The sequence below is a fragment of the Sinohyriopsis cumingii genome, chromosome 10, assembly GCF_028554795.1.
Source record: "Sinohyriopsis cumingii isolate HCF-2022 chromosome 10, ASM2855479v2, whole genome shotgun sequence".
Classification (NCBI taxonomy): Eukaryota; Metazoa; Mollusca; class Bivalvia; order Unionida; family Unionidae; genus Sinohyriopsis; species Sinohyriopsis cumingii.
In genome coordinates, this window is record NC_142970.1 from 21730028 (window position 1) to 21749136 (window position 19109).

The 19109-nt window shown below is 34.0% G+C and overlaps 1 protein-coding gene across 1 annotated transcript in view; it reads left to right on the forward strand.

Moving 5' to 3' along the window:
* The window catches only part of LOC149789705 (uncharacterized), a 92196-nt gene that overhangs the window by 23016 nt on the left and 50071 nt on the right, over window positions 1-19109 (forward strand). The window contains exons 4-8 of the mRNA XM_089973099.1: window positions 1147-1234; window positions 7717-7983; window positions 9822-10397; window positions 11960-12066; window positions 14629-14877. Coding sequence (XP_089829225.1) covers window positions 1147-1234; window positions 7717-7983; window positions 9822-10397; window positions 11960-12066; window positions 14629-14877 — 1287 coding nt within the window. The remainder of the gene's footprint in view (window positions 1-1146; window positions 1235-7716; window positions 7984-9821; window positions 10398-11959; window positions 12067-14628; window positions 14878-19109) is intronic.

Here is a 19109-nt window from a genome sequence, read left to right on the forward strand (position 1 = left end):
CTTAATGGAGACAGCTTATGTTTCTGTGATTATAATGACATTTATGATAGCATAACTTCCATGTATGCATTATACCCGGGTTTCCCTGATGTATATGTTTATGTTTAAAATTATTAATGTCATAAAAGTGAAATGCCATTCCCAACCCCTCTAAAATACAATTACTACATTGCATTTGCTGAGTATTGATAAATGATACATTGAATTTATCACCAGTGGTCATGTAAGGAGCAGATACATAACTTCATATATTTCTCATGAACATTCATACCATGCTTTTGAAACTCGGTTATGTCACTGCTGCACATGATATGGAAAAAACCCAGGTGTAGGTTAAAAGTTCACATCTAGGGAAAACAACTACATGCACAATTGAAGCTATGTACATTTTATTTAGTGCTGCCACAATAGCAATTTGTATGGTTATGATGGTCACGAAGAGGGCAGTTGTTGGCACATATTACTTTCATGAGATGGGGCCAGATCTGGACCACGAGGTTCTTGAGGTACTTTCACACAAAAATCATTGGAAAATCACACTTACAGTACATACATAAATGTCAGCCATTTGTAGCTCATTCACAAGCGTATTACTCAATGTGTACATGAATACAAATCTGTCATTTGGGGCATTTCACAAGGGTATCGCTCAATGTGCACATGAATACAAGTCTGTCATTTGGAGCACTTTCTCAAGTGCATTGCTCACTATGCACATGAACATAGTTCTGTTATTATTATATTCATCTATAACCGATTTGACACTGAAATGTATTTATGTACCTTCCGCAAGTTTATTTCAATGATACCCCCAAACCAGAACACTTTACAACATTTGATACTCCATTTAAAATTTTTGTCTTGATTTGCAATTCCAGAACTATGGAATTTGTTTTTTGCTAATGAGCCAGTTTAATCTAATTCAGTCTTAACATATGTAGAAGTAAATGCCATACCATGATTTTTTTTCAAATTATAGTATAGTAATGCGCTATTGTGTTTGCTCATAATTGCCTGTGCCTCAAGTCAGTTATATGAGGAAAATTGAAATTGTTGATGCTGACTCCAGTGTTGTATCACAGACCATTGTTATTTCGTACATTAAGTTTTGCCATAGTTTACCAAACATTTCTTCCATTTGTCTAGGTACATCAAGGGCAGTCAAGTGTTGCCACAGAAATGCCTCCATCTGGACTGGTCCCTGAGGAATCTAAAGATGACAAACAAAGTAATGGTAACTACACAATGTTATTACAGTCAAGCATGCATGACTCTGTAGATTTAGGCTGCAATGAATTGTAAAGGTTTGCTTATATTAGGTACTATGATAAATTGTGGGGCCCGAAGTGGCCAAGTGGTCTAAAGCAAACACCATTATGGATCATTGCCATCTCACCTCTTATGTGAGAAAGCTTGTCAGTACCTTGTCATGAAGCAATGGTTCTTTATGGGGTTTTCCCGGATTTTTCCTCCGCCATTTATATTGGCCATTATGTATAGCCTATATTGTGCTACATAATGGCATTAAACCCAACAACAACAACAACAACAAATGACATTCTGATGTACACAAATATTGGTTGTTACAAATGACCATCATATGAAACTTAAACTGAGAATATAGAAATTTGTAAAAATGTTGGCATCCATCATTTCAGTATTTGTTATTCCTGTTTGTATTAAACAAACTGTACTGAGAGCGAGAGAGACAGAGAGAGAGAGAGAGAGAGAGAGAGAATTATACTATACATGGATTTTATAGTTGTTGTTGTTGTTGTTGTAGGGTTAAATGACATTTTTCAGCACAAGTCTTGTTGCACTAGAACGTGATTTCCAGATTAAATTGGCATGCACTAAGAATCATTAGCCAAAAAAAGCGAAAGAAGCAAAACACAAAAGGGTAACTGTGTATCTAACTTAAATGAAAAATGAAGAAAATAATTCCCTCGACTAGAATACGGCACATCCATTAGGATTACCGGTATGACTTCTGATCGCTTGATTGCGAAGACTGTAACAGTGAATAATCCTTTTGTGACAGGGATTAAGAAATGTAAAAACTCCGCCCTCGTTCACCACTAGATTACTGGAGAACACATTATAACGCAAGACATTCTTTCACAACAAAGAAATCAGTAAACTTGCAGAGACAAATGCGTTATTTGGATTACAAAGTCGGGGGTCATGGTATATTTTGTTGGTGTTTTACATTGCTGCAGTAAAAAAACGTCTTACGTTTCAAGTGTAACTTATTAGAAAGAAGATTAATCCGTATCCTCTTTGATTTTTGGATAAATGTGTTCTAGGACGAAGTATAATAAAACCTATGATAGTACCCATTTTATGATAGGCAGTGAATTAACTACCATTTGGTTAATAAGATTTGGGTTTATGTATTGGCTTATATGTAATGTGTTGGTCTACAATATTGCTTCAGACAAATGTAGAACTTTAAACTAAAAGAAAAACAAACTAATACAATTATTCTTGGAATGGACAATACATTTATTAATTGTGCATGTAGGTTTATTTGTATGTTTAGATACATAGCATATAGTACAAATTGTAATATCATATTTCACGCTGAAAAAGTATGGGTCAGACGAACATTTGTCGTTACAGTTTTGAGTCCAACATATTTGAATTGACTCCCAGTCCTGACATCATCTTTTTTGTTTTAACCCTCAATTGTACTTCCCTGGTGGATACACTGCATACTGTACATGAAATAACAGAACTTGGTTAGGGAAGTGGCATACTGTTCATAGCAACAGCCTAAAATAGCAAGGCTTTGTTAGGGAGGTGGCATACTCTACTTAGCAACAGCCTAACATAACAAGACTTTGGAAGGGATGTGGCATAATGTACATACCTACAGTGTAAAATAAAAATAATTGGTTTGGAATGTGGCATACTGTACATATCAACTGCATGAAATAAAAAGAATTGATTAGGGAAGTGGCATACTGTACATAGCAACGGCATGAAATAACAAGGTTTGGGTAGGGATGTGGTATACATTACATAGGTACAGCATGAAAAAACAAGACTTGGTTAGGTAAGTGGTGTACTTGTACATAACAGCAGCATGAAATGATAAGGCTCGGTTAGGGAAGTGGCATACTCTACATAGCAGCAGCATGGAATGACAAAACATGGTTATGGATGAGGCATGCTGCTCATAGCAACAGCATGAATTAACAAGACTTTGTTAGGGAGGTGGCATACAGTACATTGCAGCAGCATAAAATAAGGCTTGGTTAGGGAATCGGCATACTCTACATAGCATCAGCATGGAATGACAAAACTTGGTTATGAATGTAGCATGCTGCTCATAGCAATATCATGAATTATCAAGACTTTGTTAGGGATGTGGTATACTGTACGTAGCAGCAACATGGAATAGCAATGCTTGGTTACGAAAGTGGCATACTGTACTTAGCAACAGCATGGAATGACAAAGACTAGGTTAGGGAAGTGACATACTGTACATAGCAATAACAAAAATAGCAAGACTATGTTAGGTATGTGACATACTGTACACAGCAACATCATGAAATAACAAGACTTAGTTAAGGATGTGTCATACTATACATAGCAACATTATGAAATAACAACGCTTGGTTAGGGAGGTGGCATACTGTACTTAGCAACATCATGGAATGACAAGACTTGGTTAGTGAAGTGGCAGACTGTACTAAGATTGTGTGAATAGTTTACTTTACATGGCAAACAACAAGAAACGCCAAGACTTGTGATTTGGATATTTTAATGTACCGGTAGCGTTTATAATTTTTCAGTTATGTAACTATGATATATGCACTGTGGCAGTATATAGGAATGTCGAGTAGTAGGGCATCGTGCTGCAGACATGTAGGATGATGTTCCACCCAGTCATATTATTCTGACAGCAGGCTGACTAGTCTTAATAATAGCCTCAATGCTGAATGCCTATCAAGGAAGTTGCAAGGAACCCCTTTTCTAAGTCTTTAAGATGATTCAGCCAGGTTTATCCCCATGACCTCCTTCATCTGAGACAGATGCTCTGTCCACTTAGGCCACCGGAGCGGTCAACTAGACTTAAGAAAGAATTGTCTTACTGTACATATCAACATACATGAAATAATAAGACTCATATAAAGTGGTTTATTTTACACAGCGTCACATGAACTAAGATTATGCTATTAACCGGACCTAATTATTTTACTGACATGCTGACAGAAATAGTGCAATATAAAGTATTTCATTTCCATAGCCGCTGGATAATAATTCTTTTTAAAGCTATGTACAGAATAGTCCGACATATCGCATGTCACGAAAATACAGGTGTGTTATCCCATGTGTCCAAATTTAATATTATTTTGAGCAGAATATTCTGGTGACAGTTGCCTCTTTTCAAATGGTAAGCATTGCAGAATTTTATTTTCGTCGATCGTTCTAAGTGCGCAGAAATGCTAGAAAGCATTGTATATGGTTATCCACTGACTTGCGGCTCAAGTGAATGATATTATGTTTTGCTGTGTATCTTAATATTAGCCTACCCAAAAATATTGACCTTTTAATGGACCTCACTCATCTAATTATTATTTTTAATGAATTTTTATGTTTGTCGGGTATATGCAACATTAAATTTGTGACTAAAAACTGTCACATGTACACTTCACAAATAATGCATTTGATACAGTTATGTGCTAACACCATAAACGCTGAGTTGCAGTTTCTTTTGATGTAAGCCACCTTATACCTTGTTTTACAAAAGTACTAAAGTAAAATCGACTGACCTTTTGATCGATATTCAGAACGTTATCCTTTATTATTACCATTATTTCATGAATACGTAACATTTATGCTGGTCATGTGCCTTGCACAATTGAACATGTGTGCCTTTTCATAAAGATTTCCTCAATGTGTTGGATCGCTTATATCATTTAAACTCGTTAGCGTATGAATCAGCCTAAATGATGCAGCCATCACAGACTAGCTGAAGTGTTATATGAACAATGCAATTTGGTATACACACCGAATAAAACAACATCTGCATTTGACTTGTTTGGGAATAAACAAGGATTAAAACCATGGACGTTTTCTACTGTGTAAGTTCTGTACATTATGGTACAGACTGGTCTCCCAGGTAAATTCAAACCTGCCTGTGAATTATGAAGTCTGTATTTACCTTTATTTAATGTTATGTTGGAGAAAACAGAAAATATGCACATGAAAAATAATAACAAAATAAATCATAGTAGTTTGTAACAGTTCATTAAGTGTTGCCACACTCAAAATGTATTGTTTCACGTGCATATTATGTTTTAGGACACCGAAAATATTTTTGTGTATCCAATGATTTGCAGCCATTATGGTAGGCCCCCCATCTTAAAATTGTAAACACTTTCACATTGAGACCTTGGCTTATAGATAAACTGACCATCCCCTGTTCTTCCAGGGCTTTACTTTTTTCCTAAATTAGTTGGCCTATAAATGAGCAGTGATCGCCCTGTGCTTCACCAGTTTCGCAGATTGCAATTTGTTTGCTGATTGGCAACACAATATACCATCTGGTGAACTTTTGGTACAGTACTTTAGCCCCTATTTAATTTTGCATTTTTACAGAAATTGTATTTACATAATGAATAATCAAACTTGCTTAATAACTAGGTTGTTATGAATTTCATATCAAACATGCTCTAAATTATGGTACAACATTTTTCTTTCGTTTTCATACAGATAATAATGGCAGAAATGTTTTTCATTACTCTGTTTGCAGATAAGGGCAATATCTAGTACCACTTGGGATAACAGGTTTAAGGTAATGCCCAGTTTCAGCTTGTAGTGAATAAGTGCAGATTCGAAACTGGGTCAGTTGTTCTAGATGCTTCTTTATGACGACGTTTTTTAATGTGCTGTCTGGTTAGACCTAAAATATTGCCAAATTGATATTCAGTATGGTTGCCATGGTTGCTGTTTTGCAGATTGTTTTACTGCTTCACCTCGATGGCCACGTCTTTCAAGATCGTGTTATTGCATCTTAGATTGATAGATGGTTGGTCATATCGAAATGGACTTTTCAGTTGAAGACCTTAGGATGTTGGTCTTAAATGAAAATAGATTTGACAGCAAGTATAACCTCCATGGAAGCCATTTTTAAAATATTGTTGTCATGACAACTTGTTAAAAGCTGTTCATATGGGCATGGATTTTTACAGCAGATCATGATGTCCACTTGATCTTAAATGAAAATTTTGTCAATCTTACAGCCAGTTTTTTTGACATTGTTACTGATTTTAAAGTCTTGTTATTGCTCAACAATATCAAGAGATGATTTCAATGCTCAAGAGTCAACCCTTTCACTGTACACAATTGAGTCTGAATATATCTATCTATCTATCTATCTATCAATATACATATATATATATATATATATATATATATATATATATATATAGATAGATAGATAGATAGATAGATAGATAGATAGATAGATAGATAGATAGATCGATAGATAGATAGATAGATAGATAGATGGACTGGCTTAAGAGTGAAAGCTGATCCTTATATGATGATACTTATCTCTCACAGAATAATTTTTTAATATGCTTTAACATCATGGGAGAACTCAACTTCAAGTCAGTAAAGCTGTATGACTAACTGTAGCTGTCATTTCTCAGCTTCTAGATATATGGATGTATTGTTTATTACTGTATGACAAAATCATCTGAGTTAGTTAAATTCTCCATCAATATCACAGGCTAATATGTAACTTAGTGAAGCCTACATTTCTAATTCTAATCATCCAAACTAAAAATCAGTGCTGAGTGAAATCCACATTATCCATTTTGGAGAGTGGATAATCCAACCCAGTTACTTTCAACAGCAGGTTATGATGATAGATCAAATGTCAACCAGAGTCATTCAGTTTTATTTGCCTTTAAGCATGTAGTGGACTCTGGATCATGTTCAGTGTTCTAAGGCTTACGTACCTTTGAAGATCACTGACATTTATGAACTGTGTGGGTTCGGGTCTCTGCTGGTCTATGTCAGCATGTGAGAAACCTTGCCAGTAGCTTCCTGTGGGGTGGTGGGTCGTCCTGCACCAAATATAGTGACCACCGTGTAAAATATATCATGTGGTGAAGAATGGCATTGAACCCACAGAACTATAAACTACAATCACACTTGTAGTTTATAATAGCGGTTTCCACAAACATGGTGGTACGAAAACACTATATGCACCAAAAACTAGTTCATGGGCTGCATTTAAATGGATGCTGAATAATCCGTTAAAAATACTTTAAAATATCAAATTAGATATTTTAATATTAATTTACAAAAGATGAAACAAGGTGGATTATTAGGTATGTATCACAGCACAGATTCAATCCTTTGCAGACAATATGTCAGAAAATTATCATTTGTGAAACTGTTCAATGTAATAAATCGGCAACATCACAATAGTGGGAAGCGAAATGCATTTTCTAAGTGAAAAGCTTCTAACACGGAGAACGAGAGATAAAGAAATCTCTTTTATCGTTACAAAAGAATGAAAATAAATTTGACCAAATCTGAGCTTGCTTTATTTTTTTCAAAAACGTTTATAAATATAAACAGGTGATAAGTCTTCACATGTGATACATTCCTATTTAAATATTAGTGTGTTCCTTTGTTAAATGCTGGCTGTAAAATCTGTATGCATATGTTCTTTACATTTACTTATTTCAGGCCCAGTCATTCCTGTGGAGATCCTCCGTATGGATGATAAATCCCTTCAACTGTACAAGAAGGCTTTGCGTGATGGCAAGGAGAAGGTTTACAACCTACGAGTCATGGTGGTTGGTCAGTTTGGAGTTGGAAAGACAACATTGATCAAGCGCCTCCTTGGAAAGCAGGTTGATATATCCGAGAGGACGAGTACAGAGGGAATCAGTGTATATAAACATTGTTGCAAAATCTCTCTGGACACTGGGGAATGGATAGTACAGCACAAAGGTAGGCTGTCATTAGCTCCGAGATTCACAATGAAATGACACATGTTTCATGATTCTCCCCGTCTGAGAGTGCATGATTAATGACACATACTTTCTCTTCCAGTGTACATATATTGATTTTAAACATTAACATATGACAGAGGTAATTTTGAATAAGGATGCATAATTACACATCTAGTGTGCAGATAGAGATTTTAAAACTTGGGATATGACTGAGGTCATTTGGGACCCTATTGCGAGGTGATGTGACTGTATTGTCCTTAACGATACAGTGTAGGATATGACTGTATTGTCCCTTGACCATATAGTGAGGGAATGTAACTTGCTGCTGACTCTATAATGAAGAGATGAGATATGACTGTATTGTCACTAACCCTATAGTGAGATGTGACTGTATTGTCACTAACCCTATAGTGAGATGTAACTGTATTTTACCTAATCCTATAGTGAAATGTGACTGTATTGTCCCTAATACTATAGTGAGATGTGACTGTATTGTCCCTAATAATATAGTGAGATGTGACTGTATTGTAACTAATCCTATAGTGACATTTGACTGTATTGTAACTAATACTATAGTGATATGTGACTGTATTGTCACTAATCCTATTGTGAAATGTGACTGTATTGTAACTAATCATATAGTGAGATGTTTCTGTATTGTCACTAATCATATAGTGAAATGTGACTGTATTGTCCCTAATACTATAATGAGATGTGATTGTATTGTCCCTAATACTATAATGAAATGTGAGTGTATTGTCCCTAATACTATAGTGAGATGTGACTGTGTTGTCCCTAATACTATAATGAGAAGTGACAGTATTGTCACTAATACTATAATGAGATGTGACAGTGTTGTCCTCTGACCCTATAGTGAGATGTGACAGTAATGAGAGGATGTGGCTGTATTGACCCCTGACCCTATAATGAGGGAATGGGACTATTGCTGCTGAACCTATATAGATGGGATCATGATGTGACTGTATTGTCACAAACCCTCTAGTGAGATGCGACTGTATTGTCCGCTGACCCTATAATGAAGCAATGTCACTATTGCTGCTGACCCCATAGTGAAGGGATGTGACTATAGTGGACCTAACCCTATAGTGAGGAGATGTGACCAACTAACCAACTCCACTGACTGCCTAAATCAGTTAGAAACCATTATTTGGTTTGGAAACCGTGGTCACTGACTGCAGAAAGCAGGTGGCCATGATGTAAATGTCATTTGCAGGAGTTGGTGGGGTGGGGAAATTAAAACAGACATCGATGAAGTACTAAAGTACCTTGTATCTTGTATCCAAAAATATTATATATAGTATTTTGTATAAAGACCCGTAAGAATGACATGATTGATACTGGGATCATGTTTATTTATAACCATTAATATCTGTGATATATATATATATATATATATATATATATATATATATATATATATATATACAGTATATATATATATATATATATATATATATATATATATATATATATATATATATATATATATATATATACAGTATATATATATATATATATAAACATATATACAGTGTTTCCCTTTCCCTTTTTCCGTATTTGTACTTCAAGGACCCCACAATTTTAATTGACCCCCAGTTTTTGATAGCAAAGTTTGTTTTGTACTCATTCTGACCCCTAATTATGATACCAATCGGATTTTTGACTCGCAGTCATTCACCTCTAGTGAATACACTGTATATATATATGTATATATATATATATATATATATATATATATATATATATATATATATATATATATATATATATATATATATATATATATATATATATAAGTATTTTCTCATTTTCAAGATTCTGATCACTTGTCCAGACTGCAACGGTTGATGAAACTGTTACATGAACCAGATCAAAAGTCTGATGCCAGACAGGAACAAGAAGGTCATAGAGAGATTGTTTATGAAAGAGAGACAACTCCTGAAGTAGATAACACTCACGTGAGTGATACAGAATCTAGTTCAAGGTCAGAACAAGAAAATCAATTAACCAACCCCAAGCCAGCCAAATTGTCTGTTATCAAGACAGATGGTGGACATGGTGTGGTACCTTCAGACCATGAAACAACTGCTGTTACTGTTACAAAGAATGAAGCAGAGTCCAGCAAAAAAGAAAAGAAGGATGCAGTGATAGAAATCATCCGTCTGGTCAATGAAAATGCTGACAAACTAGGAACAGATGCAGTGAAATATGCAACATTGTCAATATGGGATTTTGCAGGGCAGTATGCCTTTTACACTACTCATCAAACATTTTTGTCGAGTCGTGCACTGTATCTCCTGGTCATAGATCTCAATCAACAAATCACAGATGTGATAGAAGATGACAAATGTTTCATTGATATGGAGGGGATAAAACCATGTAAAGTTCATGGTTAGTAAAACGCTTTTAGCCATGAGTAAGAAACCAAGTGAATCTGGATTTGTACTAATAAAGTTAGTCAGATAGTTTTTCTTGAGGTCTGTACGTAACAAATCCTGACAATTGTAGTTTTAAGAAACTGCTCTGTAAATTTAGAATGTACATATCGGCACAAGTTCTAAAAAAATGCATAAGAAAGCTTTCAGGTGTTATACAAGTACAAAAACAACTTCAAATGCTATACATCCTTCTGTTTGTTAACAAAGAATCTCAAAACGAATGAAGTATAAGCATTGGGGTGGGGTGCAGAAGGGCACTTTTATTGAACTTAGGGGAACCTTTTGCTTGTTTTATAGGTTTAATACCATATTTGAGCACACGATCAAATATGCATGTCAGCCAGTAAATCTGGTGTGAGAAGATCCTGGGGAAAACCCCAGGTGGAACCAGACCATATTAATTTGCCACAAGCCTTATGAAAATTACCCTTAAATTTCGGACTTATGAATAAAAACAAATTCTATGGGAAAATGATTGTTGCTGAAATATCCAGATAGCCGTGTGTGATTTGAATCCATGTTTCATATTAGAATTATTGGAGTATATCAGGTAACCAGACTAACTTTACAGCAGTACCTCAGATGGTTTAAACTGCACATGTTTTTTTCATGGGTAGCGCCTGCATGATCAAACAATTAATTATAGACTTTTTTTTGAAAAATGGCATCCAGCAGGCGAGGCATTGAAGATCAAAAGGAAATTAATTCTCTTAAAAAATGCTAATAATCGGCACAGATGAATAAAAGGAAATATTCATATTCTAGCGAATAATATCAGGAAGGAACACAATTAAGTTTATAGGACATTACATGTCAATTTGAATCTCTCTTGTACCAGGAGAAATTAATGTTTTTGTGAAATGGAATAGAACAATTCCAAGAATTTATTTCAAATTGAGACAACAAGCCATTGAGATACATGAGCCTTGGAACTGAAGTTTGTGCAACTTTATATATAGTGAATAAGGTCTACATGTAGTTTACAAAACCTTTCATTAGTACATAATGTTTACCGTCAATGCGTATTACGAATACCAAACGTTTAAATATGTTTTCCAGCTTTACAGAGCAGTTTATGACATTTTGTTCCACCTTACTGAAAGCTGCTCAAACGTAAGGAAAAAAATCAACTGCCTCACCGAGACAGTCTCGTCAGTGTTGGCAGGTCTGCATCATGTGCAATAAAAGACTTGATGTCATTAAATTTAATAGTATAAAAAGTAGAAGCAGAGATATACATATTGTTATGTATATCCAGGATTAAATACACAGAGAAAACAAATGGAATAAATATAAAACAGAGAAATAAAGGATATTAGTTATTTACAATTGCAATATGTATATTTGAATAAAATTTGTTTTAATGTAAATTATGTGCAAAAATGGAGATCCACAAGAGAACCTGGTTTTTAATTGTTTATGTCAGAAATGAAAGTTGATGTTTTGTTATTATTATTATTATCATTATTATTTACTTGATACAATTCTACATTATGTAGTTTTTGTTCTCTTCAGACCTGGTTCACATTTGGCTCAACTCTATACATTCCTGTGCATCATCACCTCAAGCCAGTATCCCCCATGTGATCCTCGTTGGTACACATGTGGATAAGCTTTCAGAGGTATGTTATATTAGGATTTAATTGTTAAAGTTTAATGATCGATTTGAAGATGGTATGGAAGCTTTGTCTTGTGTATATTATCTGCCTCTGTTGTTCCATATTTAATAAATAAATGCCGAATCTGACTGGATGTATTGGAAGTTAATTTATTTAATAAACTGCAACCAAGACTAGCATTATATCTGTTCTGACCAGTATTTTGAAGCAGGCTTTGCATCCTGCTGAGTGTGTTTGATGTCTTGCTACTATATGTATCTCAATAGACAACATTAAAAAACAGGAGGAATTTCATGTTCATGGTCTCTGACTCTTTATAAACTGCCGTAGTGCTTGCTTCTTTTCAAGGAATTAATGTGATAGACTTGTGCGTAATCAAAATACATACTGTTTCTCAGAGCTGGTTACTCTTGGAAACACATTTTATCACGACCATAGTTTAGGCCATTTTAGAAGAGAAATAGATAATGAACTCGCCATAAATGTATGTATGCATGGATGTATGTATGTATGTGTTTATATATGTATGTATATATGTATGTATGTATGTATGTATGTATGTATGTATGTATGTATGTATGTATGTATGAATGTATTTATGTATGTATGTATGTATGTATGCATGTATGTATGTATGTATGTATGTATGTATGTATGCAAGTATGTACGTACGTACATACGTACGTACGTACATACGTACGTACGTACGTATGTATGTATGCATGCATGTAAGTATGTATGCATGTATGTATATATGTATGTATGTATGTATGTATGTATGTATGTAATGTATGTATGCATGTATGTATGTGTGTGTGCGTGTGTTTATGAATGTATGTATGTTATATAAATGTATCATTTTGATTTGAATTTCAATACAAGTAATTAAACGAAAGAGCAAATACTATAATGTTATTATGATTGATACATGATCTCTTAATATAAAAATAATTTAATATGGACGTGGTAGCAAATAATATTTTATTATAATGGTTAATACGTGATGTCTTTATAGAAAAATACTTTTAATATGGACGTGATAGCAAATAATATAATATTATAATGATTGATACGTTATATAAAAATAATTTTAATATGGAAGTGATAGCTAAAATTGTTGATAGATTGAAAAAGATAAAAGACATGGAAATATGTATGGAGGGACAGGCAAATAAATGCAAGTAGTCTGTAGGTATAGAATATAAACATTGACACATAGGATGACAAGTTAAAAGGATGTAAACATGGGTGGTTAAGTAGTGATTGATAAACAATACCCAGTTACAAATTAAGGAAGTAGACAGCAGTGGTTAATGATGATTGATACAATGCTAAGATACAGTGAAATAGACAGCAGTGGTTAGTGATGATTGATACACACAATGCCAAGTTAAAGTGAAATAAACTGCAGTGGTTATTGATCATTGACACACAGAATGCCAAGTTATAGTGAAATAAACAGCAGTGGTTAGTGAGCATTGATACTCAGAATACAAAGTTACAGTGCAATAAACAGCAGTGGTTATTAATCATTGATACAAAAAATGTCAAGTTATATTGAAATAAACATCAGTGGTTAGTGATCATTGATACACACAATGCCAAGTTACAGTGAAATAAACAGTAGTGGTTAGTGATCATTGATATACAGAATGCCAGGTTACAAGGAAGTAATCAGCAGTGCGTGGTAATAATTGCATAACAAAAAATATGGAAATACGATTGTTATGGTAGAATCAGGATACTTGTCTGTGCTTATTTCGGATCCAGGTTTCATATTATAATCAATAGAGTTGGTCATGGAACCAGACTAACTTTACAGAAGTACCTCAATCATTTTTAGCAGGAAACAGTTTTGTTTCTTATAAAATGTCTGCATGATCATGCAGTTACTTATAGCATTTTCCAAAAGATGGCACCCATGAAATGACACATAAGCAAAACAATATGTACAATACGTTTTTTTTTTTTAAAAGTTTAAATAGCACACAATACAATGGAATATTCTGAATTCTCGGGCACATGCTGGAAGGTAAACAATTACGCATGTTGGACATTATCTGCTGATCAGAGTATGTTTTGGGTATGGGATATGTTGTCACGAGAACTTGAAGAAGAAGCATAGGATTACATCAAGTTAAAGATAGCAAAAAGCCATTGAGTTGCATAGTTTTGGAACTCCCTCTTTCAAAACTGTACTGAAGGAATTTAGGATCTATGTACTTGACAACGTTTTAGTTGAACATAATGTGTATTGTCACTACATCAATCGCGGATTACACGTCTGACCTTTCTAAATGTCCAACTGGACAATACCCCGGGACAAATTAAACTGAAAATTGGTCTGACTTGAGGAAGTATATCAATTGCCATTCTGAAAAGCCTTGTTAGGTTTGGCAGGCTGCAACTGATTTTAATATATAGACATATTCCATGAAAATAAAAATTATTCCTTTATTATATATTGTTTGTCTGGTTTGATTTGCTTGATTTAGAATGTAATGTATGAAGAAAACACAGATACTGCACTTGAAAGAACAACAGTTTAATTAATTTTACTTACAGGAATCGCGAAAAGAAATCATTGAGAAGTACTTCAACGATCTCCGCGACATTCTGAAGGATAAGCCAACAAGACACCACCTGATGGGTGATATTGCTGTTGATAACACGCAGAGTGATCCCATGCTAGAAGTATTGAAAAGAATAATTTTTGAATTAGCATCACAGCAGCCCCATTGGGGGGAGGAAACACCTGCACAATGGCTTCCCTTGGAACAAGCCATCATGACATTGAAAGCGTCTGGTGCCAAGGTAAATTTTATAGAAACATTCTTCTAACATTTATGTACCCTTTGATCATTACACTAAACACTTCTGGTGCCAAGGTAAAGTTAACAGGAAATCTTCTAACATTTATACACCTTTCAAAATTGAATCATATCAATTTCAGTATTTTCCATTCATTGACATTTTGCCTTTATCAGTTCCATACTATATCTTTGTTCTTAAATGATCTACCTGTACTATAACTTTAGTTTTGCATAATCTACCAGTACTATAACTTTGGTTTTACATGATCAACCTGTACTATAATTCTGGTTTTACATAATCTACCAGTAATTTAACTTTTGTTTTACATAATTTACCTTTTAATATAACTTTGTTGTTGTTGTTGTTTGGTTTAACGCTATTTTCCAGCACACGATAGGCCATACATGGCGGCCAGTATTAATGGTGGAGGAAGAACCCGAGAAAACCCCAGAAAGAACCACCGACCCACGAGAAGCTGCTGGCAAGCTTTCTCACATACCCGCATTGACTGAATCCAAGACTAGAATCGGCGCAGACATAGGTGTGATGGCAGTGGTTCGTATCGGAGAACGCTTTAGACCACTCAGGCACTCGGGGCCCCCAATAACTTTGGTTTTACATGACCTAACTGTACTATAACTTTGGGTTTACATAATATACCTGTACTATATCTTTGATTTTACATAATATACCTGTACTATATATTTGGTTTTACATAATGTCCCTGTACTATAACTTTGGTTTTACATAATCTACCTGTACTGTAACTTTGGTTTTACATAATCTACCTGTACTATAACTTTGGTTTTACGTAATGTACCAATACTATAGCTTTGGTTTTACATGATCTAACTGTGCCAAACTTTGTGGATAACTTTCGCTTTAGGTAAAGAAGAAACCTATTGATTTTGGTTGTCAGAAGGTCATAGGTCATAGAGTCAGTAGATGAAAAGTGACATTTTTTGTTGTGCAAAAGCTTTATTTTCCAACCATATATCTTCATCAGAGAGCTTATAGATGGCTTACTCTTTTGATAGAGTATAATGTTCAAAGGTCATGTCATTAAGTCACTAAATCTAATACCAAGTCAAGGCAAGTGTAATACCAACTCATGGTAGTCAAATACCTAGTGATGGTAAGTCTAATACCAAGTCATGGTAAGTCTAATACCAAGTCATGGTAAGTCTAATACCAAGTCATGGTAAGTATAATACCAATTCATGGTAAGTCTAATACCAAGTCATGGTAAGTATAATACCAAGTCATGGTATGTCTAAACCCATGTCAAGGTAAGTCTAATATTAAGCCATGGCTATCTAATGTCAAGTCTTGGTAAGTCTAACACCAATCATGTCATGTCTAATACCAATTAAGTCATGGTAAGTCTAATATAAAATAATGGAAAGTCTAATACTCGGTCATAGCATTTATAATATCAAGTCAAAATAAGTCTACTACCTAGTCAGAGTAAGTCTACTACCTAAGTCATAAATGAATATATGGCAAGTATAATACCAAGTCATGGTAGGTCTAATGCCAAGTCAGATTAAGACTAATACCAAACCAATGTATGTTTAATGTGTTATGATAAGTCTAGTACCAAGTCATGATAAGTCTAATACCAAGTCATGATAAGTCTTATGCCAAGTCAGAATAAGACTAATACCAAGTCAATGTATATATAATATCATGTTATGATAAATCTAATACCTAGTCATGGCAAATATAATGCCAAGTCATGGCAAGTCTAATATCACGTCATGGTAAGTCAAATACCAAGTCAGTGCAAGTCTAATACCAAGTCAAGCCAAGTTTAATACAAGTCATCGTTAATATAATACCAAGTCAAGGTATAGCAAGTCAAGCTAAGTCTAATACCATGTCATGGCAAGTCATGGCAAGCCTAATACCAAGTCGTTGTAAGTATAACACCAAATCAAGGTATAGCAAGTCAAACTAAGTATGATACCAAGTCAAAGTAAGTCTAATAAGAAAATAGTTTTCTGCTAGGGTCATGTTTAGTTCAAGTCCACATGCTTTGGCCATAGGTCATATTCGTTGAGACATGTTGGTCACTAATCAGCAGTCAACCATTCCCTTAAACATGTGATCGGTATGTAACACTATACCATACAGAAAAAATAATGGTTTATGCACAATGAATGAAGATCTGCAGTAATTACAATCAACATACATTTGAATGACATGCACTTGGGATATGAAAAAACATTATCAATTTTGGGATCAAAAGGTCAAAGCTCAATGTCACTCTGATTGAAAGAAGAAAAGTATTCCTGCGTTATAAAATTAGTTCTGCATCACACAGCTGGATCAAACTTAAACATAACACTTATCACTTTGAACAAAATAGAAGCCTATCAAATATAAGGTCAAAGGTTGTAAAGTCAAGGTTATGATAACTGAAAAAGAAAGTGTTTTCAGTACAATGAATGTTTTCTCAGTGGTGGACTGTTAAACATGGTGGAGATGCTAGCTCATATCAGAGAAATGAAATAAATGTATTTTCGAATATTGTCTTCCTTTAAAATATCAATAATTAGTCCTAATGAGATCAGGGAACTATTTATGCATGATATACATACAAATGTTTGTTCATTTAAAATATCAATAAATAGTCTTAATGAGATCAGGGAACTGTTTCTGCATGATATACATACAATGTTGTATTCAAGTTTTATTCATTAAATATATCAGTAAATAGACTTGATGAGATCAGGGAACTGTTTTTTCATGGTATATATATACAATTGTTTTATTCACATTTCATTCATTTAAAATATCAATAAATAGTATTAATGAAATCAGGGAACTCTTTCCGCATGATGTAGATACAATGTTCTATTCATGTTTTATTCATTAAAAATATCAATAAATAGTCCATATTGAGAACAGCAAACTGTTACTGCATGATGTACATACATTTTTTTATTCATGTTTTAAAATGAAAGAATTTCAGCAAGGCTTTTTATAATTATATATAGTTGAAAAATTGCATTTTTGTGAAAATTCTGTTCCTGATGCTTGAAATGGGAAGGGAAATCCTATGGTAACAAATAATTGGGGCAATTGTAGATGTATATATATATATATATATATATATATATATATATATATATATATATATATATATATATATATATATATGTGTGTGTATATATATATATATATATATATATATATATATAGCATGCAGAATATTGATAGGTAGTATTTATATAGACAGTATTTAGATAAGAGTTTATTTAGGTAGTTTTTATACAGGCAGTATTTGCATAGAGATTATATAGGTAGTATTTACACAAACAGTATATACATAGAGTTTTTATAGGTAGCATTTACACACGCAGTACTTTGCATTGAGTTTATATAGGTGGTATTTACACAGGCATTATTTGCATAGAGTTTGTATAGGTAGTATTTACACAGGCAGTATTTGCATATAGTTTATACAGGTAGTATTTATAGAGACAGTATTTGCATTGAGTTTATATAGGTAGTATTTACACAGACAGTATTAACACAGAGTTATATAGGTAGTATTTACATGGAATATTTTGGATGTTTCAGTCTTTATGGTTGACCTGATTGGAATATTTGGGATATTTCAGTCAATATATAACATCATGACATTCCTTGTGGTGTAACACCTTGTCCTTCATAATGAAACAATTAAAGGCCGGTGTAGTATACTCTGATCAACCAAAGAATATAGCTGACATGTTTGGATTTTTTGGCATGTTTCTGTCTTTATGGTTGACCTGTTTGGAATGTTTGGGATGTTTCAGTCTATATAGCATCATGACATGCGATGAAAATGTTGTAACACCTCGTCTTTCATATTGAAACAATTAAAGGCCTGTGTAGTGCAGTCCGATCAATTCAACCACATCAGATCATCTTATTAATACAACAACCCATCTAAATCAGCGCAGTGGATGATTATGTAATTAACAAACATGTTGCAAAAAATTACCCATCCAAATCAGCGCAGTGGATGACTATGTCATTGACTAAACAACCCATCCAAGCAAGGCAATGCAGTGGATGATTTTATACTTTTTGGTCTCAGTTCTAAGGCAGACTGGTATGAACTGCAAACAGACAGATGAACCTTTGTATAAAGTAGGATAAGATGGGCATTTGGAATAAAGAGTGGTCTCAATACAAAAATAATGGATCCTTTGAGCGAAAAAAAAAGAATTCCAACTTTT